The sequence below is a fragment of the Apteryx mantelli genome, chromosome 9 (genome assembly GCF_036417845.1).
Source record: "Apteryx mantelli isolate bAptMan1 chromosome 9, bAptMan1.hap1, whole genome shotgun sequence".
Classification (NCBI taxonomy): Eukaryota; Metazoa; Chordata; class Aves; order Apterygiformes; family Apterygidae; genus Apteryx; species Apteryx mantelli.
Genome location: NC_089986.1, coordinates 30,350,200 through 30,373,162, shown reverse-complemented (window position 1 = coordinate 30,373,162; position 22,963 = coordinate 30,350,200). Strand labels below are relative to the sequence as shown.

At 63.1% G+C, this 22,963-nt stretch overlaps 2 protein-coding genes across 2 annotated transcripts; one reads left to right on the top strand and one right to left on the bottom strand.

The window, feature by feature from the left end:
- Positions 1-1,174: 1,174 nt before the first annotated feature.
- On the bottom strand, positions 1,175-17,983 carry PFKL (phosphofructokinase, liver type). The gene is made up of 22 exons (XM_067302074.1): positions 17,855-17,983; positions 14,807-14,880; positions 14,041-14,118; positions 12,329-12,518; positions 10,874-11,039; positions 10,733-10,777; positions 10,340-10,448; positions 9,584-9,679; positions 9,393-9,485; positions 8,760-8,885; positions 8,361-8,425; positions 7,611-7,674; positions 7,049-7,195; positions 6,690-6,760; positions 6,404-6,491; positions 5,225-5,377; positions 4,403-4,567; positions 3,960-4,021; positions 3,430-3,541; positions 3,130-3,229; positions 2,436-2,541; positions 1,175-2,273 (listed from the first exon to the last, which is right to left on the bottom strand). The coding sequence occupies exons 1-22, from the start codon at positions 17,943-17,945 to the stop codon at positions 2,126-2,128; spliced, it is 2,349 nt and encodes a 782-aa protein (XP_067158175.1). The 5' UTR covers positions 17,946-17,983; the 3' UTR covers positions 1,175-2,125.
- A 150-nt stretch (positions 17,984-18,133) lies between these two features.
- PROCR (protein C receptor) lies at positions 18,134-21,568 on the top strand. The gene is made up of 4 exons (XM_067302073.1): positions 18,134-18,594; positions 18,762-18,998; positions 20,377-20,643; positions 20,760-21,568. The coding sequence occupies exons 1-4, from the start codon at positions 18,540-18,542 to the stop codon at positions 20,870-20,872; spliced, it is 672 nt and encodes a 223-aa protein (XP_067158174.1). The 5' UTR covers positions 18,134-18,539; the 3' UTR covers positions 20,873-21,568.
- The last annotated feature ends 1,395 nt before the right edge of the window (positions 21,569-22,963 follow it).

The window sequence follows — 22,963 nt, the reverse complement described above, 5'->3', positions numbered from 1 at the left end:
GTGGACGAGGCCGCTTCCTACCTACCACCTTCCCACAGTCCCTTCACCAGCACTGGTGAGGAGCCACATGGTGCTGCTGCCTGGGGTCTCCAAAGCAGATACACGCTGGAGAGAAGCTGCGATGCTGCCGTCAATGGCTGGTTACTGCCTCTTCCCCCTCTGCCAAAGCTGAATGCACAGCGGAAGGATTATAACCTTTGTCCAAAGCCCAGAACAAGTAACATGGCAGTGCTCTGGGCCACACCGCTGCCCCTCAAATCAAGGGGGACTTGCTACAGGGGGAGACTCCACGTGGAGCTGGGGGGGGGAATAATAGCATGTCCAAACCAAAGGACTGTGACATGTCCTTGTGCTGGTGACGTCCCACAGACCAGAGGCCATCAGCTGCAGGCCCCAGGAGGAGAAGCTGGCGTGGAAGCCCTGGGAAATCAGCTCTGCTCAGATGTCTGCCATCAGCCAAGGCGTCTGAGCTCAGAGCCAGGCCTGAGCACTGCAAGCAGGAGCTGAAGTGCTTGGCAGCCACCCTGAGAAATTCTGTTATAAACAAACATGTCATGTTGATAAATCAGTTTTGAACTTTCTTTGAAGGTGGGAAACAAAACATGGGAGAAACGATTTCTGTCCAGGGTTGCAAAGTCTCCCCACAGAGGGATGCTGACTTTGCACCCGCTGGTTGCCAGCCAAGGCGCAGTGTGAACTTGTGCATGGGAGAGGCCCCTGGGGGTCCTGCTCTCCAGACCCGAGCAGAGCAGAGCGGACGAGGGAGATGTGACCAGGGCCTGGGCTTGAAGACACAGCAGCGCTCCTGGGGAAGCTCTTGGCTCTGCATTAATCCAGCTCCAGAGAAAGCCCCACGTTTCAGCAAGCGTATCTTAATGCCTCCCGGATTTGCTCACTGGGGATGGCTCCTGCTTTCCCACAACCGTTCCCCAGAAATCAGCAGTCCTGCCGAGCCTGTGCTAACTGTCCCAGCCCAGCACAGGACTGTTCACTCATCCTAACACTTTCTCCTGGTCCTGGCAATGGCACGGCCCTGCACAGCCCTGGGGTTGTGGGATGGGAACTACTCAGGTTCGCTTGGCACCGGCAGAGGAGCAGGACCCCGATGCATTCGCACACCCTTGGGAAACACAGGCCCTCTCCTCCCTAGTGAGACTCAGCACGCAATGACCAGTTTCCAGAGACGCAGATTTGGCTCCAGCAGGTTTTATCTCTAGAAGACACAAGCAGCGCCATGAACAGTACAAGACATGGGATTCACAGAGCAACGGTGTCATGATGGGCACGGCCCTGCTCATGGAAAGAGTACCTGGCACAAAAGGGCACAGCTCTGGGGCCGGAAAGGCACCAGCACCAAATGCCACGTGGCAGTGGTCGGAGCCAAGCGTCATGCAAGGTGGCTGGGGAGCGGGGGCTTGCCAGGACCAGTGCTCTGTGCTAGGCCCTCAAGATATCCCACCAGGCAAACACCTGGGGTGGATGGAACCAGTGGGCAACGCGCAGACGACACACACAGCAAGGCCACGAAAAACTGAAGAAGCTTTACTGGGGGCCCATGTGGCAGCAGCAAGCCCCCAGGGTTGGCCCCTACCTGCTCTGGAACGGCACGGTGTCTTCCTCAGCTCTCCTCCTCAGCTCCCCTCCCAGTTCGGAGGGCAGGGAACTAAAAGCAGCAGTTGGCTCATGCGGTCAAGCCGCTAAATAAGGAATCTGGATCCTCGATCATTAAATAGTAAGAATAAACTAAAAGGGGAAGGTTAAGGGTCTGGGCTGTGCAGCTGGGCCCTAGGAATACCACTTCTTCCCCCAGCTGCTCAGGGACCAGACCCTGGGCCAGTGTTTTCGGGCATGATTGTGCTATTTTAGGAACCGGGGTCAGGCTCTGCCTGCTTTAAAGGGTCTGGAGCAAAAGTACTGGCTGTTGAAACCCTGGGTCCCAGCGCTCCCTCAGCAGCACCTGGGGAAGGGGGCGCGTGCTCAGGGATGGCTGAGAGATCCCACAGGTCTGCAGCCCACTCACTGGTGCGGTGCTCCGAGCGAGCACGTGGTCCTGGGCCATGCGGCACTCCGGAGGTGTTAGATGGGAGGGAGAGGGAGCAGGGAACTACAGCTTGGGCTGGCAGGACTAGAAGCCCTTCTCGATGCTGAGCGTGCGCCGGGTGACGTGCTCCATCTTCCCGGAGATGTACTCCGTCAAGCTGATCTGGTAGTTGGCGAGCATCTTCAGCATGAGCCGCAGGTTCAGCCACCACTGCTCCTGGGGCAGCCTGTGTCTGCAAGAGAGGGACAGAGCTCTCAAATAGCCCGCAGGACAGCCAGGAGCGGACACAGCTTTCCGTCAAGCATCACCCTGGTCCAGAAAGGTCCCCCTGGACTCACCATCCTGGAGACTGGTGAACCACGGGGAGAGAAGGGGCATCAGAACAGGAACTTACTCGAAATCAGTGACTTTCTTGAGCTCCGTCACGGGGCTGAAGGCCACCACCTTCTTCCTGAGCCCGATCACGCAGGCAGAGTCAGCCGAGTTGGCAAACACGCGCCCTGTGGGGACACAGCCGGCCATTACCACGTGGCGGAGCGGCTAGGAGCCAGCCTGAGCAGCGCAGAGCACAGCAGCAAGGGCTGCCTGGCTCCACCAGCGCCGCCACGAGTCGCTGCAGGCAACCACGGGGGAAGCCCACTCTCGCCAGTGGGGGCTGGAGCGTGCTGTCAGCGAGGAAGGGGCAAGACCCCTCTCCTTCATGGCTAGCAGGGTGCAGAGGAGCCTTTGGAGCCTGGCAGATGTGTCCTGGCAGGTAAAAACACCGCAGGCCAATCCTCCTGCCCATCTGCTGATCCCAGTGGGCTGTTCTCTCCCATCCCAGTGCACAGGAGATGTGGCAGCGGCCGGCAGGCAGAAATGTGCCTGGAGACCCACTGGACAGACACGCATAGCAGGGAGACATTGCCCGCTGCTCACCGCTTGCCCAAAGACGGGGCTGGGGCAGGCAGCGCGAGGCATCTTGTAGCCTCACAGGCTGGCAAAACGCCTGCCGGGCTTGGCGCAAACTGCCCGGGAGTTCCTCCCGGCTCTGGCACGGGAATATCGGCCCAGGCCAGGCGCGTGCCACAGTTCAGCCGTTCGCTCACCCTTGCGGTAGACTTCCTGCAACTTCTCCGACATCCACAGCACGGCCTTCACTCCCAGCTTGGTGCTGTAGTTACGGTCAAAGGGTGTTGGGGCCCCTCCCTGGTCGCAGAAAAACGCTGGCGTCAAGCCCACGTGCAGAATTGCTCAGTGCCTTCGGCACCGGCCCAGCAGACAGCGGCAGCAGTAATTGCTGCTTGCCCCAGGGCATCTGCTGGGGCAAGGTGCAAACAGCCCCACCACTGGTCTCTCTCTGTGCCTGCCCCCAGCGCGGTCCTGCCCCCCACTGCAGCCGCCTGTACCTGCTGGAGGTGGCCAAGGACGTTAATCCTGCAGTCGAAGATGCCCTTGCCCTCGGAGGAGTAGAGGTTGTAGAGGAACTCGGTGGTGTAGTGTTCGTGGCACTTCTCGTTGCTGGAGGAGCAGAAGGAAGGTGGTGGTGGTGGGGGTGGTTGCTCCTTAATTTGATGTCCTTAGAGGTGTCCCTCCATGCTGCCCCGCACATGCCTGCAACTCCTCACCCAGCTTTCTAACCGGTTTTTGGGCAGGGCTGACCTGATACGTTCTGAGCTCAGGGTTTCCTCGGAGGCCCAGATCAGATAGTCCCCAGCCTGTCTCCATCTGGGGGCCATCTCCAGCTGCATGTGGGCGTTGTGCAGCGGGAGAAGGTCAGCCACCCCCCTCCCTGTCTTCCCGAAAGCAGGGAAGCTTGCCCAGCTCAGCTCTGGGCTCACTCTCTGGCACAGGGGCAGTCTGGGCTTGTTCCCAGGCTGGTAGGAGACCGTCCTGCAGTCTCTGGCAGTACACGGTTTGGCAGAGGAGACAGACTCACCGCAGCACCAGGCCCCTCTGGATATCCGTCTTCATTTTGTCAGTCAAGTGTTCCACATTGGCCTGCAAGACAAACCCCAGGCTGTGATCCTAACAGCACCTCGTCCCCTCTCTGCAGCCAACCTAGCGAGACGGGACGGCTCTCAAGGGGGGCCTCTGATCCTACTGTTTCCTATATTTCAGACTACACAGCCACTAACATCACCACGCTGCATCACAGGCATTGCCCTGAGCGCGCCTTTAAGGCGTTGCCTTGAAGATCCCCCCGCACTGACACGCACTCCTCCAAATCCTGCTCTGTTCCCAAGCACTTCTTTCTGGCTTCCTTCTTTTTAATGAAACAATGCTGTCGAATAACTGCGTGCGCTGCAGTCCCAAAATACAGCTCAGCAGTGCTGGGGTTGTACGGCTCTGTCAGAGCCCAGCCCGTGTTCCCCTGCTCACCTTCAGGTCATGGATGGTGAAAGGATCTTCGTACACGTAGGCAGCGTCGGCGCCCACCGCGATGCCCGTCACGGTCGACAGGTAGCCGCAATAGCCGCCCATCGTCTCCACGATGAACACGCGGCGCTTCGTGCCCGATGCCGACTGCTTGATACGGTCACAGCTCTGCGCCAGGAAAAGGAGGAATGAGGTGCTCGTTAGCGCAGAGGCCGGAACGAGAGGGGTCCGGATCACAGGAGCGAAACGCGCAGAGAGTTCCCCATTTTTGCTGCTACCTGCACAGACCGAAATGGCCACTAGGAGATTCTCCTCTCCAGCTTTCTCCCCAGAGTTGCCTGCATCCCGCAGATGAGACAGGTCATGGGGCAACACCTGCCAGGGCATGGTGTACCCTGCATGCACATTACCTGGGGCAGGGCTGGGACGGGATGTGGGTATAAGTCTGCATTTTCACCCACCAATGCTTCCCCTGCACCAGTTTGGCAGCGCCTGGGCTGGAAGGAGGAAGATCCCCCTGACTGTCCAGGATCTCAGGGGTCTGACCACTTCCCGTTCAGGGCTAGGACTGCAACGCAAGGTATCTGTGCCCACCTCTGCCCAGCACGGGCTGAAAGGACGCTCTGGGTGCATCCCGGAGCAGCGCTGGCTCATGGCAGTCAGCCAGAGCTGTTTCCGTGGGGCCACAGGTCTGCGAGTTTGCAGACACCGCCCTGCCGTTCCCCTGCGCAGGAGCCGCTGCCATGATGGGACTCCGCTTCCTGCGGAGCGGGATGGCGCTGCGACCTGCCTCCCACCCTGAAGGCCGCTCCCTGCTCGCCTCACCTCCATGGCAGCGTTGACGGCGGTGTCCGAGCCCAGGCTGAAGTCGGTCCCAGGCACGTTGTTGCTGATGGTGGCCGGGATCACGCACATGATGATGCAGAGCTCCTCGTACTGCCCACGCGCTTCGACAAGCTGCAGCACCCCCTCGTAGGCCTGCAAGAAGCAGAGGGTTGGAAATTCGCCGGCCCTGGAGCACCAGGGCCTTAGCTTGCCAGGGACCTGCCTCCGGATCTACGTCTCCCAGCCTGGTCACGTCTCCCCCTAAAGCAAGGGGGTCGGCAGACCCCCCAGGCAGACCCTGCGCTGCACCGAGAGCACCCCCGGCTCAGGAGGTACAGCTCTGCAGGGGCAGAGAGAAGAACCAGCCCAGGAGGACCCAGCAGAGCCGTGCTGCACACCGAGGACCCTGACATTTTTAGGAAGCTTGTCTGAGCTGAGAGGAAGCATCTGTGTTCCTACTACTCACAGTTACCAGTGACCGTTTAATTAGAGAATGAATGCTGGCCAGGGACGGGAATTTAATTAGGAGGTACCGCAAGCATCAGGCAGGCCATACACTCGTGCGCAGGCCTGCAAGTCAGCTGGGGAAGCAGCCAGGAAAGTGCTCTGCTGCAAGCAGCTAGGAAAGGTCGTGGGCTGCGAGAAGGCGCTTGGCTGCACGGCTGCAAGAGCCCAGTGCCGGCTCTGTCGTGCACCCAGCCGTGCTGCTTCCAGGTGGCAGCTCACGTGTCCTTCCTCCCCCGCCCCCACCCCTCCGTTAAAACATGGTCTTCATCGGAGCGGTAGTAATGATAAAGAGCTAACGAGCGTTGGCAGGGTCTGGGATGCAGACAACCCACTTGGTGCCTCGAGCGGTGGAGCACAGGCTCAGAAGACCTGGACTGTGCCCCCAGCTCAGATCTCAGCTCCCCGCCTTATCTCGCACCAGCCTCTCCAAGGTCTCAGGTCCTAAGCCAGCAGACACAGAGAACAATGCGCTCTTTGTCTCCTCTACTTACACCGCAAGCCACCTGGGGCTGGGACCATCGCTATCCCGGCTGTAGGGCGTGCAAGCGCACAGGGGACCCCATCTCAGCTGGAATCCCTCTCATTTCAATTACTACCATCTAATTTTAAACTCCCAGCTCCCCCCCACTCACACACTCCATCAAAAAAAAGAACCGACGATTTTCCCCGCACCTCAAACCCCCCAATGACCAGGAGGGCCTGGATGTTAAATTTCCGCACGTTCTCCACGATCTTTTCCATGCACGTCTTGGGCAGGGTTCTGCAGAGGGGAAGAGACAGCGGGGTCAGCACAGCTGGTCCCTGCAAACAGGCTTGCTCCCCACAGATGACAGCAAGGTCCCATCCCACCGCTCGGCCAGGGTGCTGTCCCCTCTGCAAACCACGCAGAGCGCAGGCATGGTGGGGCCAGCGCCCACAGATGTGCCCCGCTGCCCGCCGAGGCTAACGCAGTACTTACCGCTTGGTGCCCAGCATGGACCCGCCGCGGCCCAGCCAGCCTGCCACGTCGTGCCAGCCCACCTCGCGGATCTGCAAGGAGCAGTGTTTGGTTTCCAGACGGGTGACAGCCCGGCCTTCCCCCTCCAGGCCCACCCATGCCACAAGGCACCCACCCACATGTCCATCCACCGGCTCTGAACATGGTCGGGGTGAGCACAGCTTGCCTGTGTGCCGGCACCCACCGTGCACAGCCCTAGCTCCGACAAAACCTCCCTACAGACCGAAGCAGAAAGCCACAGAGATCTGCACCCACGTCAGAAGCCAGCACCCGAGCTGGATTCACCAGGTGTTCGACCATCCCCAACCCAGCGCATTTACCTGCCCTTTGGATAAGCCCTCGAAGCCGTCGTTCACCACGTACATGGTGTGCCCCTGGCAGATCCCGATTCGCACGGCGGACCTGACGGCAGCGTTCATGCCCGCGGCAGGGGCGCCCACGTTCAGGATGGCCAGGCTGAAGGGGCTCTGCGGGGACGGGATGGAGGAGAAGGGCACGTCAGGAGTGAGAGCTCAGACACTACGCGCTGGACACCGAGCTGGGGCTGGCCACCGCTGGAGGGAGTTCCCAGTGACAGAGTGCCAGGACCCTGGTGTCTCGGTGCTCCTCATTTCCAAAGCCAGAAGAGATCAGGATGATCCCCAAAGCGGCATTTTCATCAGGCCCACCACAGCCCTCGTCATGCATCAGGGCTACGTGAGCAAGGCCAGGGCTGCACGCACACCCTGCACACGGAGGAGTTTGGGGCTCCACGGAGAGCAGCACGAGCACTCGCGCCCTTGACCAGATCTGCGTTGCACGGGCACATTTGCTTCCCTGACGGCAGAAGCTACGAAGCAAGGAGACAGCCCACTGCTCTCGGCATCTCCTTCCCCCCCTTACCTTCTCCTGAGCTGGTTTCTGGTGTGCCAACAGCTTGTAAATGTTCCAGTTGTTTTCAAAGCTCCTGCAAAGAAAACGCTTGCTCTCAGCAGGGAGGGAACTGGGCTGCTTCACAGCCCTATGTGCGCCTCCAAGGCACGTCTGGGCTCAGGGACAGCGGCCAGTTGGGGACAGGGAAAACCTGGAGAGCTCCATGGCTGGGGATGACCTCTGGTCTGGAGGTTCTGATTACAGCAACATCTCCCATCTAGGGCTGCCCTGACCTCTCTTGCGCTAAGAGTCGGACCCCCGGCTGAGCTCTCCCAAGCCCCAGGTGCAGCTCCGTGCTCCCAGTGCCTTCACCACGTACCCCAGACCAAGGGGACAGCTGAGCAGTCCGTATCGGAGAGGGATGTTAGAAACCTCTTGGTGAGGAAAGGGGACTTGGATCGCTTCACACACGTGACTGGGCATCAGCAAAGGGCACAGAGCCCAAAGGTGCCCCATCGGGCCAACTCTCTACACCCTCCTCTCCCCCTGACTACGCCGGGGCTGGCTGCCCTGAAAACCTCACTGTCCAGTCAGGGTCTGCGCAAAGATCTTTGTTTTCTCCCTTTGGAGGCATATTTGAACCCTACTTTCAAAACTGGGGACATTAGTGCTGGAGCCAAACCTCCCCCAGGAAGTGTCTGCACCCCGGTAGAGGCAGGGCAATCCGACCCAGCTGGGGAATTTTAGTGCTCTGTAAAGCCAAGAGACCCCTCTCCTCACCTTCCACGAAGCTGGATGGCCTCCTCAAACCTCTTCTCGTCCATGGCCTTCTGAACATCCTTTGTCTGTGGAGAGACACACAGCAACGTAATGCACACGCTTACTGTGAGGGGAACGGGACAACCCCCTGCCACCAACCCCCATTACCTGGTGCCACTGCCCTACCCAAGAAACAACCAGGGCAGGATGGCAAAACCAGTGACACCACACAGGTGCACGGGCTCGACAGGCCAGATAACCATGGAGGGATGTACTGGCTCCATGTAGATCTTCCCGGATGGACACGCGAATCTCTCCTCGCCTAGCTAATCGCTGTCACACACCCAAGTCCCTCGGACACTGGGGAGACCAAGCTGCGCCCCCGGACGCCGTGCCCGCCGCAGCCTCGCGTGTACTCACCACCTGGACGCACTCCATGAGGGGCAGCCGCACCGACTGGTTCCCTGACAGGCTCACCACGCAGGCAGGGGTGTCCGGCGTGGCTTCTAGCAGCGCCATCACCGCTTCCATCCCCATCTTGCTGCTCTGCAAAGGGGACCCACAGCCCCATGATGCCACCGCCCCGACACTCTCCTGGTGTCCATGCTTGCCGGCAGGAGATGTGCCTGGGGAAAGCTCCCAGTCGTGCAGTCAGACCCGCTGACGTGAGACCTTCCCTGGGCTCATGTTTGTAAAGGGTGAACACGCGCTTGGAAGTCACGCGGCTGCTTGCACAGCTCCATTAGTCTGATTTATGGCCAGAGAACTGCTGGGTTATTTAAGAGCAGTGAAGTTAGTGGTGGAGTAGAGAAACGGGTGCATCATTCTGCCTGGCACAGCAGAGGCTGCAGGGAGCACATCAGCATTATCCGAGCTGGCAAGTCCTTCGCAGCTGGCAGAGGGAGGCCAGGAACGGGGTCTCCAAGGCCCACGGCACTCTCAGCCCATGCTGGAGGCTGTAAGGCCTGATCCCCTCCTTCCCACAGGCCCGGGACTCCCCCACCATGCTCACGCCAAGGAGCACGTTCCCCTTGTTCCCCCTGCAAGACCTACCAGGACACGGTCAAAGGCTGATGGCGTCCCTCCACGCTGCACGTGGCCGAGGACAGTCACCCGTGTGTCGAAGCCCAGGCGCCGGACCACCAGCTGCACAGCAGAGGAAAGAGGCCATCAGGACAGGGGGACGAGGTGGCCACAGCCGCTGGCCGTGGCAAAGGGGAGAGGGCACTCAAGTGGGCGCTTACGTCCTTCACGTAGTTGGAGGAAATGGGCTTGCCGTTCCGGTCGATGGCACCCTCTGCGATGATGATGATGTTGAGCCGCGACCCTCTGCTGCGTGTCTGACGCAAGGGAAGAAAACCAGACAGCCCAGCTTAGCTGAGAGCACTCGCGTCAGAGCTCATCCGTGCCTCGGGCCGAGCCTCCTTCCCTCGCCAGCACCACAAACCCGCCCATGCCTCCGGGAGCTCGGCTGCGGGAAAGTCCTGGCCGCGGCCGCGTGAGAGCTCCCCAAAGCCACCAGCCCTCTGCCCCGCAGGCATTCCTCGGCTGTGCGGGAACGCCTCCGGCCCCGGGCAGCCCACGGCAGGCGCCTGTCGACCCCGGGACGCCGGCCCCTGCCTCCGGGCGAGCTCTGGTAGCTGGGGACAGCGCTGCCTTTGTGAACCGGGCTCCAACGCCAGACGTTTCCAGGCCGCCCACCGGCACGCGGCAGCCCAATTTGCGTTCGGCTGAGCGCTCTGTTTCACGGAGACAATAGCACCAGCTCCCGAAACTTGGCAGCGGACAAGCGCTGGTCTGTTGTGCGCTGGCTCTGTCAGAGAGGGGGCTTGTAGACTCCCTGGGGACCCAGTCCTGCAGCAGCCGGGACTTAGGACAAAATACTGATTTATTCCAGCCTGGATCTAGTGGGAACTCTCTGGTCCAGGAGCAAAAGGAGGCGCTGAAAGCCTGGACCGTACAAGCGACCCTCTCAGCAGGGAAAGGAGCCCCCATCTCACCTCCCCAAGCCTCTCGCACATGAGGTCCTCCCAGCCGTCCTCCGGGGGCGATTCGGGGATGAAGAGCCAGTCGGCCCCCGAGGCCAGGCCAGACACCAGGGCCAGGTACCTGGAGGGGCAGCGGGCGTTAGCATCGCGCTGGCTGGCACCAGGTGACCGACAGCACCCTGGTGGGGAGGGCAACGCGGGCAGTCCTCAGCGTCGTGCCTGGCCCAGGACGTGACACTGGACTGCAGAGCAGAGCGGAGACCCTGGGCAGCCTCCCGGCCACTTAATGTGGCTGCGGGCTTCCCCCACAGCACCACCCCGCACGCACCGGGCTGCTCTTCCCTCCCTCAGCCCCAGCCCAAGCAACACTTGCCGAAGATTCTCCCCATCTCCCGGAGCTCTCACCCGCAGTGCCTGCCCATCACCTCCAGCACGAACGTCCTCTGATGGCTGCAAAGAGACCAAGGGGAGAGAAGGGCCATCAGGGCTCTCTCCACGAGCTCCCACGGACAGGGCACGCCTGGCTGGCGGCGAGGGCTCGCTCACCTCTGGGCCGTGGTGGTGATCGCATCGATCACCTCCATGATGCGGTGCAGCGCCGAGTCGGTGCCGATGGTCATGTCAGTGCCGCAGAAGTCGTTGTCAATGGAGCCCACCAGGCCGACGATGTTCAGGTGGCAGTACTCCTTCGCCACGTCCTCGCTGATCTGCCCTGGGGGCGACACGGCAGGCGCCTTCTAGGAGGGGCAAGTCTGCAGCTGCGCCGAGCCCTGCGAGAGTCTCCGGCAGAGCAAGGCGGCGCTTGGGCTAGGAAAAACTGGGCGTCTCTCGCTCGAATGACAGAGCCGGGATGGGACAAGCGGCGACGGCTCACGAGCCAGCACAGCGGGTCCATCTCCCGCCCTGGCCTGGAGGCTGTAGCGGGACCATGGCACGGACTGGCCACCAAAGGATTTCTAAAACCAAGTCCACCCTTCCTCCCTTTCAACACATGCGCAGCAGCCCTGACCCCACATCCAGCCCTTCCTTTGCACGCTTCAAACTCGCCGTCCACGGACCGGGCTAAATGCCTCGTGGTTTGTAGATCTTCCCTCCCTGTTCATTGCCACAACGTCCCCGATTTCACAGACCTCCGCGCCCTGGTCTCCCCCCTCCTTCCTCAAGCTGTTCCAGATCTCCCTCTGCCTTTGCAGCTCCATCCTAGTGCGGCCCCGGCTCTCCCCTGGCAGCCAGGACTGAGCACAGTACCAGAGAGGAAAGTCTTCTCCGGATCTACAGACCACAAGAGACACTTTTTGGCTATGCTTTCTATTCCTTACCTAACCAGGCCCAGCTTTCCACTTGACTTTCTGACCGCTGTTGTACCATTTTTAATTGCTCTCTAATTTCCTTCGTGAAATTGAACCCCTTGAAGATGTCAGCGAGGCAACTGCGCAGTCAAGCCCTGAGAAACAGCTTCCCCTTTGGATCAAGCATGCGGCTGCGCTTCCTGGCTCCCAATCCCTCTTATTAGATGCGAGGGAGACTTCAGCAACTCAGACCTCAGACTAAAAGATCGCCTAAGCATGCGGGATTTCAAGCACATCAAAAAGGCGGAATGGCAGCCAGCAGCTGGAAACTGGGGCCAGAATAAAAACGAGAGAAATCTATTTTAATTTAATGGGGGGGGGGGGGAGAGGGGGAGGGATGACTACTGAAAGAAACTCCCAAGGGAAGCGGGGATTTGCCGTTTTTTGATGTTTCCTGACCCAGACAAGTTATCCTTGGAGGTAAAAAGCTCCAGCCAAAGCAAAGCTTGGTCTCGGTCGGGGGGGACCCTGCCTTGTGCCGTACAGATGCTCAAACACTCCCTCTCGGCTTTGTGCTCTCCCAGTGCACAGGGAGCCCGCTGACTTCCTAGCCACACCATGCCGAAACACTCGGCTGGGTGGGGGTCCTACCCCCCCTCCGGCCATACCCGGGGGTTATCAGCCCGGCACCGGCCCCCCACGCTGCACGCACCGTCTCTAACCAGCTCCTCCAGCAGGCCACCCCACTCCGTGCGGAAGATGTTGGCTCCCGTCAGGCTGCCGTCTCCCCCGATGACGCACAGGTTGGTGATGCCGTGTTGCACGAGGTTGCGGGCGGCCCGGAGGCGACCCTCGCGCGTGGTGAAGGCCTTGCAGCGGGCGCTGCCGATGATCGTGCCGCCCTGCGGACCGGGGCGGAGAGGAACCGAGAGTCAGCCCGAGGTGCCGATGCGGGGCCAGGGGGCTCCCACAGCGAGAGGAGGAACCCGCAGCTGCCCCACGGCGCCGTCCGCCCCGCAGGCGGCGGCACCCTGCCCTGCTGCCGGCAGGGCGGCTCCGACACGTTTCGGGACGCGGGCTGGAGCCTGGAGCCTGCGCCCAGCCCCGCGCCGCGCAGCTCCGCTCCGCCAGACATCCCGACCTCCGCTTTCGACGCGGCTGACGCAACGGCCACCCCTGCGGAGAAGGGCTTGCGATCGCTCCGGCAGCCCAGCGCCACCGCCTCCCCAGGGGACCGTCTGTCCGGGCTTTGTTCTGGGTCGCCTCCCAGGCAGGAAAGCGGCCCCGGGTCCCGTCTTGGCAGGAGACCGCCCGGCTCCGGCTTGCATTTCTCACGGCGCTCAGCGGGTCGCGCGTAGCTGCCCTGCCGGAGCCCGCCGAGGCGGCTGCCTTGCAAACGGCTCCTCGCGCGGGCGGCAAGAGGCAGGGCGCCGCGCGGCACCTCGTCACGCGGACGGGCCCCCGGGGCGGCCGACGACGGGGCGCCCAGCAGAGCGAGCCCCCGAGGCAGCCTGGCCCTCCCGGGGCGTGCGTTCAAAAACGAGCTGGAAAAGGGCGAGCCGTTTGGCGGGACGCGCAGGCCTGCCGGCGAAGGCAGGGGGCACTGCCTGGGCTCGGACACGCGGCGCAAGCAAGCCGCTTGCCCGGGTTTCCGCGAGGGCCCTGGCACAGCTAAGGACAGGCAGGGCCTCTGCTCCGCTGAGCTCCTCGTCGCAGAGCCACAAGGAGCTGCGGGTGCCGGGCCCCACCACGCACCCTCTTCCTTGCGGGCTCAGAAAGGTGCCTCCAGGCACAAGAGCAGCGCGCAGCCCTCTGGCAGATCCCTGCCAGCTTGCAAGCGGCAAAAACACAGGCTGACAAAAAGCAGCACTTCCACCCCGGCCTGGCTCTAAGCTGCGATGCGGTGACCTCCCGACTGCGTTTCAAGCACGTACCAGAAGGCCCCTGTGCCCTGACGCATCCCGCGCTGGAGACGTAGTCCCGCTAGCACTGTTAGATGTCCGGGGGGACACGTCCCTGGACACGCATCTCTACCTGTTGCTCGTGCAAGACAGCAGCCAACGTCCTCACCCCATGGCCCACCCCGGCCCACAAGGCCACAAGCACAGCTCGCCCCCAGCGTGGTCCGGCCACGTGGACAAGACCGAAGCCACCGCGGCATCCCAGCTCGCAGAGGCCTGAAGAGGAGCCGACAATGGATGCAAGAAGGCAGGCGAGGATGTTTGCGCAGGGGGAGCCATTAGGAGGGTCACAAATCAGGCAACGGAGAACGGGATAAAAAGATTGGAGTCGAAGCAGCAGGAGAAGGAAAACGCCGTGCAAGCAAAAGCAGAGATGTCGGTACGCTGCACGGCCAAAAACAGAGGGACTAAGAGGACTTTATACATACAGAGAGCATGCAAAGCAACGGCCGCCGAGCCTTACCAGCTGGATGATGTTGGAGACGCTCAGCCAGTTTGCTTGCTTGATATTCTCTCCTCCTTCCACCAGCCCCTCGTAACCCTGCAACAAAGGAAGCGGAGGCTGGGGTAGGAGGTGCTGCCCTTCAGGGGGGCCCCAGGCCTGCCCGGGTTCCCCGACGCCAAGCGTTGCCCTGGGCAGGAGGGGAGGGTTTTGCAGAGCTGGAGAAGGGCACCACACAACACCTATGCTTCCTCCCAAGAAGCAGCTCCAGCTCTTGGGAGACTCCTCGGAGGTATTGCTAGTCCTGCTTGGCACGCTACGGGGCTGCAAGCAGGCCAAAGCTGGAAAGGTCTCCTGGACACAGAAGGCACCAGGGAGAGCTGACCATGGGGTGATGCGTTTTGGTGGCTCAGGTAGGGTTCGCGCGGGCAGCTCTGGGGGCCGCTCTGGTCCCCCGGCAAAGCGCATCCCTCACGGCCGGGACGTTCGGCCTCGCGGGGAGCAAGGCTGTGCCTGCTCCCACCAGGGCTCGGCAGCGGGGAGCTGGGCACGGGGGACACTACCAGACCCCCGTGTCTACTGCTGGCCCCCCGAAGCAGGACCAGCCCCTTTGCCCACGCTGGGGGGCAACGTTGTAGAATGGCTCTTTAGAAACATGCTGTCCAACCCAGCCCTGGTCTGTGTCCCCGTCTGGTGTCACCGATGGCACTTATCCACCAAAGACGGGGTAGAACAGGGCTGTTTTCCCCCTCAGCCATGCCCGGATAGAGCAACGTGATAATCGAACCTCATAGATCAGGAAAACCTTGGCGCCGACGTATATTCCCATGCGGGTCACAGCACGGACAGCGGCATTCATACCTGGAAAGGCAAGAGGTGAGAAAGAGCAGCCCCCAGCAGGCAGCGCCTCGGCATACCCGCAGCAGCACGTACCCGGGACCGGGCCTTACAGGCAGCATCTCAAACGCAGCACGGACAGACGACTGCTAAGCCAACGCTTCCCCTCGGACAGGCTCTCGAGGGAGGAGCAACCGAGCCCCGGGGAAGAATTCATGCATATTGCTTCTCCTGATTACTCAGCAAGCGACTGTGAAAACTCAACACACGTGAAGAAGCTAAACACGAGAAAGCGACTTTTGTGCCCGAGGGTGTAATTCATTGTAAATAGCTACTTATTCCCTCTCAGCCGGGGCTAAATCAAAGAGCATCACAGCACCCTCATCCTGGATCCCTCCTGCACGGTGAGAACACCCATCATCTGGCTTTCCTAACGCGAGCCATTACGACCACTCGGGTCCTGGGAAAACCTGTAAGAGCGGCCCAGGACAGCCCGAGCACGGCGTCCCACGTGGCTCCGAGGGCAAGGGGGAGAGGAAGGAAGGGGGAGCGCAGCGGGAAGGCTGCGGGGCCAACACCACCCCGCCGGAGGAAGCGGCTGGGAGCCCGGCCCCCAGTCACTCTTTGAAGGAGAAAAGGGGAAATGAACCTTTCTTCAGCTGCTGCCAGGGGTCTGGGAGCCAGAGGAAATGTCGCAACGCAGCTTCATGCCTGGAGACCCTCCGGTTTTCACCTCCCAGGGCGGGAGGGCGGGAGGGGAAAGGGAAGGGGCCTCGGCACAGCAGCCCCAAGCAAGGAAACCGGCCTCATGCGGCACGGGCAGGAGTCGGGCGGTGATGACTTTCACGCCTGGCGGCCCCAGGCTGGACTCCAAGGACGGGTTTTTCCCTAGTTCCTATTGCAACCAGCGGCTGCGAGGCTGCCACGGCGTGGCGATGGTCGGCGTGCGGAGGAAACAGCCCCACGGGGAGGAAACCACCGGCCAGGTCCGGTACCGGGAAGCCAGGCAGCTCTGATGGGCTACACGGATGCCCCCGGGCAACGGGCCGTGCAGACATGTCCCGGCCCAAAAAAATCACGGCTCTGCAGCCCCGGGAGGCTCCTGGCATGCTGCGCTCCCGAGACGAGACCCTTTGCTGCCCCGACATCCCCCAGCTGCTGCCCGTTGCGCACGGGCATCACGCTGCAGCGCGGCGCCAGCTCGGCGCGCCGTGCCGTGCCGAACCTCCGGCACGCGGCCCTCCGCGGGCTGCTTCGCTCCGCTGCTGCAGGTGCCTCTGCGAGCCGGCAGCAGGGATGGGGACGCGCCACCGGCTTCCGCGCAGGTCACCCTCGGAGCGGCAGCTTTGCCGAGGGGACGAGCGAAGGGACGAGGCCGCGGGGAAGGGCGTGCCGCGAGGACTGAGCGCGCCTCGCTCTTAGCCCGGCCAGGCTGCGATCACGGCTCAGCGCCGCTGCCGCCGGATTGCACCTTGCTCAAGCGGACAAGAAGCACGAGGCGAGGCGGGGCGACGAGGCCTGCCAGCGGCTTTCTGCCACCCCTGACCGCCTTGGGCCACCTCCAGGAGCTAAGCGGCTCGCCTGCCCGGCGTCCGGAGGAAGGAGCGCGCTGTCTGCAACAGCACCCGCGCGCCACGCTTGTTCCTCTTCAGGAATTTCGCTGAAGGCTGACAGAGGCTTTGATTGCCCGAAATAAAAGCAAGTTTTCTGCTCTATCCTTATCTCAGCTCTCAGAAACGGCCCAGGCGCGGCCCTTCGGTCGCGCGACGGAGAGCCGCGTCCGGCGCTCCTCCGCACCCTGCCAGAAGAGCACCGGCGGAGCTGGGCAGAAAGGGCGAGCGGCACGGAAGGATTATGCAAGCATTTATCCGCTGTCCTGAGGAGCCGCGGAAAGATCTCCTTCCGGGCGCAGGCGCTCCGCAGACTCCAGCGCTCAGCAGAAGCTAACGCTATCTCTGGCTAATCCTTGGAGCGGGGCGCCTACAGCCGGCTAAGCTGCGGGAGGATAAACAAGCTGCCTACGTGTCTATCGGATCGGCAGGCATGAAACGGCACTCTGCCTCCCGGGTCGGCTGCCTGCACCGGCAGTCGCAGGAGCGCCGCAGCGGCGCGGAGGTCGAGCCGCCCCGAGCGGCGTCCGGAGGCAGGCAGGCACCCTCAGGCCTGGCTGCAACGTGTCCATCCGTCTGTCCGTCCAGCCAGACCAAGGCCCTTCCCGGAGTCCCACACCCCAGCAACGAAGCGGCGGCAAATGCCACGCGGGACGGGGCCGCGGTGCGGGGCCGCGGTGTGGGGCGGGCGGGTAGGTGGGCGGCCACGCGGTGGTCCCCGTGTCCCCCCCCCGTCGCCGCGGCGTCCCGGGGACGCGGGGCGCGAGGGCGGCCGGGCGCTCCCGCGGGGCACGTCGGCGGCACTGTCCCCGCCGGTGGCACCATCCCCGGCGGAGGTGGCGGCGGCGCAGGAGGACTCTGGACCCGCAGCGGCCACGCAGGTGACACATGTGTGTCACGCTGCGGCAGGGGCTGGGCCAGGCGGGCTGCTGCGCCCCTGCGGTGACACAGTCACGTACGTGTGTGTCACACGTCTGGGGGGGGGGGTGGGGGTGAGCCCACCCGGGGGACACGCGCAGTTATGCCACAAAGGGGACAGGTCCACGCCGGTGACACACGTGCCACACGGCTGGCGGGGGCTGGGCGCACCCGGGTGACCCACACGTGCCACACGGCTGGCGGGCGCTGGTCGCACCTGGGTGACACAAGCGCCACCCGGCCGGGGGGCGGGGCCCCCCCGCGGACACGCACGCAGCTGCGCCGCCGCGGTGCCGGGCCCACGCGGGGACACTCGTGTGAGCCAGGCCCGGGCGGGCCGGGACCGGGTGCCCCCCGGGGGTGCGGCGGCGCAGCGGGGACACGGGCAGGGACGGGGGGCCCGCACGGGGCGGGGGGGGGGTCGCGGGGGCCGGGCGGCGGCGGCGGCGGGGGAGGGTCGGCGGTCCCACCTTGCGCGTCGCCGCCGCTGGTGAGGACGGCGATGGCCATGCCGGCCCCCGCCATGCGCAGCTTCTCCAGGTCCAGCGCCGCCGCCGCCATCGCTGCGCTTCCCCGGCACCGGCCGCCGCCGCCGCCGCTTCCACGCTCCGCCCCGAGGCTCCGCCCTAGGCCCCGCCCCCAGTCCTAGGCCCCGCCCCAGCCCCGCGTCCCAACGCCCCGCCCCTAGGCCCCGCCCCGCCCTCCGAGGCCCCGCCCATCGGTACCGCCCCGGCCCGGCGGAGCGCGGTGCCCGGCGGAGCGGTGCCCGACAGGGGAAACTGAGGCAGGCGCCCGCAGCTGGTCTCCGCGCTGCGGCGAGGAGGGCGCAGGCGCCCGGCCGGAGGCGCCTTGCGGCCTCACAGTCCCTCCCGCGTTTGCCCGGGGCGAGTTCGGACCCTGGTCCGGCCGCTTCGCCCCGCTCACGCTGCCGGATGTCCCGGGGACAGGGCCGGGCTCTGCCGCCGGCCCCCCGGCGCGTCCGGCAGGGAGGGGGTGCGGGTGGCTCCGGCTGAGGAAATGGGAGAGACCTGGCCCGGCTCCCACCCTCCGCCTCCCGCCCCACCTCCGGCACGGCGCGCTTAAGTCCCCGCCAGCCGGCCGGGCCCCCGCTGCGGTCCCCGTCCCGAGCCGTCCCGGCCCGTCCCGAGCCGCGCGATGCTCCGCTGCTTGCTGCTCTGCGGCGCCCTGGCCTGCGGGGCCGACCGGGCCGGTAAGGGGGTCCCCGGGTCGCGGCGGGGCCGCACGGGGAGCGCCCACGGGGCGGCCGGGCGCCGGCTCCCAGCCTCGGGCCGCCCAGCAGGTTTCGGGGCCGGCGGGGAGCCGGGGCAGGCGGCGGGGAGGCGAGCGGCGCCGGGTGACGGCTCGCCTCTCTCGCAGCCCCCCTCGCCTTCACCATGCTGCAGCTGACCCGCGTCTCCGACGGCCGCTCCGACTTCTGGGGCAACGCCACGCTCGACGGCCGGCTCAGCCACCGCCTGGAGGGGTTCAACGTCAGCCAGGTGCTGCCGCTGGAGCCGCCGGCCGCCTGGGCCAGCAGGGAGGAGGACGTGGTCACCTACCTGAACTACTTCAGCAGCGTGGTCCAGCTCATCACTAGGGAGAGGCCCATCAACTGTGAGCGACAGCCGGGGACAGCGAGGCTTCGCGGGTCCCACCGGCACAGGGACGCGAGACCCTGGAGGGGCATGAGGATGGGGACGCTGGACCCCGCAGGGAGTGGGGACGCTGGCCCCCGCGGGAGTGGGGACGCTGGCCCCCGCGGGAGTGGGGACGCTGGATCCCGCAGGGATGGGGACGCTGGCCCCCGCGGGAGTGGGGACACTGGCCCCCGCGGGGATGGGGACACTGCGGAAGGGGAGCCCTCCCTGCTGGGCAGTGCTGCCGGGGCGCGGGGACAGCAGTCCAGGGAGAGGTGGGTGGCAGGGTGTCCTCCTCCCGAGCGAGGGGAGCGGGTGGGGACACGGGCACCCGGTTGCAGAAAGGAAACGCACCCCCTATATAGAGACGAGAATTTCTTGGTGGTATAATTGAAGCCTGAACAGTTTAATGGCAGAACCATTGCAATTTCAGTTGTAGTTGTTGCAGATAAGGAAAGAAAGAAAAAATGAATACCGCTATATAGAAAGAGCCTCAGGGCCAGTGATGCAGCTGAGATGGCTACACACACACTCCCTAGTGTCCATCTCTTTTCCGGCGGTTGTGCTCACCCTCCACTGCCCCTCGGGGCACTAGGGACCCTGGCTGCAGGCTGGGGGGCGCACGAGTCGCCTGCATCCCGCGTCCTTCGCCGGGAGAAGCGGGATGCTGAGGGTGACGGTTTCTTGTTCCTACCTCTCAGATCTGCTTGGGGTCATTTCTATGTGCTTGCTAACGTACTTTTGCACTTTGCTCTGCGTTACCTCTGCAGTTACTGAGCGTGGGGTGCTTTGCGTGGGTTGCATACTTGTCCTCTCTTCTCGTTGTAACCCCGCAGCCAGCTTTGCCCCGCTGCAGGTCTGCATTTCTTTAACCGGCCATCGAGGAACGGTTTCCAGCCTTGGGGTTGTCTGGTGACCCCACTTCTGTCCTGGCCTGTATTCCTCCACGCTGCATCCTTGCATGAGGGTGATAGATAGCTCATTCTGGGTTGAAAAACTGCCTCCCCCTTCTGTCTGTATAAAATTAAAGTTGTGCCATGCAAAGATACGGACAAGTAAAACAAATTAAGCATCACCACCTGGTCATTAGAAAAACCGCTACAGCTAACCCAGGTGAAAACAGAGCTGCAAGGCAGTTCAAAACGCGTTCAGACAGCGCAAACCTGACCAGCCTCCCTCCTGAGGCCTCGCAAACTCAGTACGTAGCCTGGGGCCTGACGCTGGCAATGGCAACCCGGGTTTAACGGGCTCCAGGGCTACCGAGGGCAGGGAGCAGAGGGAGGGAGCGCTCTCCTCCGGCCCGGCCGATCGTTCCCGGCGGGGCCTGACCTGCCTTCCCTCTCCGCCCGCCGCAGACACCCAGAGCCTGCGCTGCCACCTGGGCTGCCACCTCTTCCCCAACGGCACGGCCCGCAGCTTCTACGAGGTGGCCCTCAACGGCACGGCCTTCCTCAGCTTCCACGTGCCCACCGCCACCTGGGAGCGGCGCTGGCCCCGGCGGGACGCGGTGGCCGCCTTCGCCCACAGGGAGCTCATGAAGTACCCGCAGACCACGCAGGCCCTCCAGCACTTCCTAAACACCTCCTGCGTGGACGTCCTGAGGGCTCACAGCGCCGGCGCAGGTTCGTGCGGCACCAGGCACGGGGGCTTCCGGCGCTTGGCCCGCGCACGGGCGGGCGGGAGGGACACGGGGGCCTTCCCGTCTTCCTCACCTCCAGCGGTTTTTCCTCTCTCGCAGAAAAACAGAGCGGCCGGTCGCACACCCCCCTGGCGCTGGGCCTGACCCTGGGGGCCTTCGCCCTGGTGGGCATGGCCACGGGCATCTTCTTGTGCACCGGCGGGAGCTGCTAGCGGCCGGCGCGGCCGCCCCGCGGCGGCAGGGGACGGACCCCGCATCGCCCCGCGGCGGCAGGGGACACCCTCTCCCCGGCCTTTCCGCCACCAGCGCGCCGGCTGCAGCCCTCCCGCCGCCGCGGACTTGGCTGCTCGACTCGGCCGGCGGGTTCCCCGCGCCGCCCCGGCTCCGACCGACCAGCCCAGCGCTGCCTGGCGCCGGGGACCATCCCGCCCGGCCCTGGGCACCGGCCCCACGCCGGGGCGGCGCCGTGAGGATGCCGGGCAGCTTGCCCGCTTGGCATGGATGAAAAATGGATGGGAAGCGGCGGGTGCGAAAGCACCAGAAGAAACATCCAAAAAAAGGTTAGAAGAACGGCCTGTGGGCCGTTAATCAGGTGGGGGAATGTGAGTTTTTGTCATGCCCAGGAGGCCGGAGGGCGTTAAGGGAAGACCCAGCAGAGTGACCCCAGGAGGCTGCTAACGGGCACCGAAGATCTGTCAAAAAATCCGCTTGCTGTTGCCGATCCAGGAGACGCAGCGCGGACCTGATGGCCAGCAGCCCGTGTCGCCCGCGTTGTGCACGCGCAGCCCTGGCCGGACCCCTTGGGCGCCCGCGCGCCGTGGTGCTGGCGGGTGCCTGGGCATGAGAGCGCGCGCGCGTGGAAAATAACCTCGCTTTGAGATTTTCTGTAATAAAATCCTCCCCTTCCATGCGTTCTCGCAGTGCGTTTCATTACGCTGATTAACCGCGTGCCCGAATCGCGCTGACGCGAGGCTGGGAGCTGCCAGGCCCCGGGGAGGAAGAGGAGCTGCAGCCCTCCCGGAGGAGCCTGGCGCATCCCTGCCGGCACCGGCTCTCGGGCGCGGGCTTTGCACCCGCTGTTGGGCCGAGCCGAGCGGCAGCCTTGCAGGTAGGGAGGGCTCGCGGCGAAGATACCCCACGTCCCGGACTCAGCGTGAGCCACTAGACACCGTGGAACAAATATTGAACCCGGGCTTTGGGGTAAAGGGTCTCATTTCATCGCCCCACTGTGGCCCTGTTGGAGACCATTGCCAGCATCAAGCCACAAGCTTGACACAACCAAAGTTGAATAGAGACAGCAGCAACCAGATAGTTTTTCTGTGCAGAATGAGCAATTTTTGACTCTCTTATAAAGTTGTGGCCTAGAGCAACACAAGCCTGGTAGGGCAGCAGAGGCCTCGAGAAGGGGGGACACCAGACATGGTGCGGAGCAGTGACGGCATGGGGTGATGAGCACCGGGGCACTGGAAACCCCAAAGCTAAAAACTACTTCTTCTGTATGATAGACTTTGTTTCAGTTCTCTTTCTTTCCTTTTCTGCAATAACTAGACCTGAACTAATAGTGAGTCTGATTAGACTGTGCAGTTTATGCTAATAAGAAACTCTTGGCCATTTTCCCCCCTTTTGCCCATTACAAAATTTTGAGCATAACACTACATCATGCTTTCCTCTGCCAACACGAGGGCTGGAAGCACCAGCACTGCCTGGCTGCAGCTCGCTTTGCGTGCAGAGGACCACGTAGCTCTGGGCACCAAACCTGGGCAGGCCACAGGGCCCACGGGGCAAGTCACAAGGAGCTCTCCTGCTTTAATTTCCGGCTCCTTCATTTCTAAATAACTTTTCCTCCTGGTCAAAGCAACCAACAAAAAGAAAGGATGGGCCGGGGAAAGACGGGAAAAAAAACACATGACTGAAATGGGATGGGAAGATGACATAGCGGTGCCTGCAACAAGGGAGTTAGAGAGAGGTCTCAAAAGACCACATTTCATCTGCTCGAGCTGCCAGGTCACCCTGGCCGGAGTCCATCTCTGGAGCCAGCCGGCTCCTCCACCAGAGCAATGCGTTCACTCTCCCCTAGCCGGGTCCGTCGGTGATGGAGCCACAGCTCTCCCCACCCTTTAGTGGATTCATTTGCGAAACAGAAATGCCGGCCAAGATTTAAGAGGAATCAAAACAGTGACAATAAAACATATGAATGTCATTGCTCAGCATCTCAACAAGCGGCCTTGTTGATAGCTCTGCTACGTGCCAAGCCCTGCGGGGCTGCGGGGTCCCCGCCGTGGACATCGGGAGATGGGGTGCTT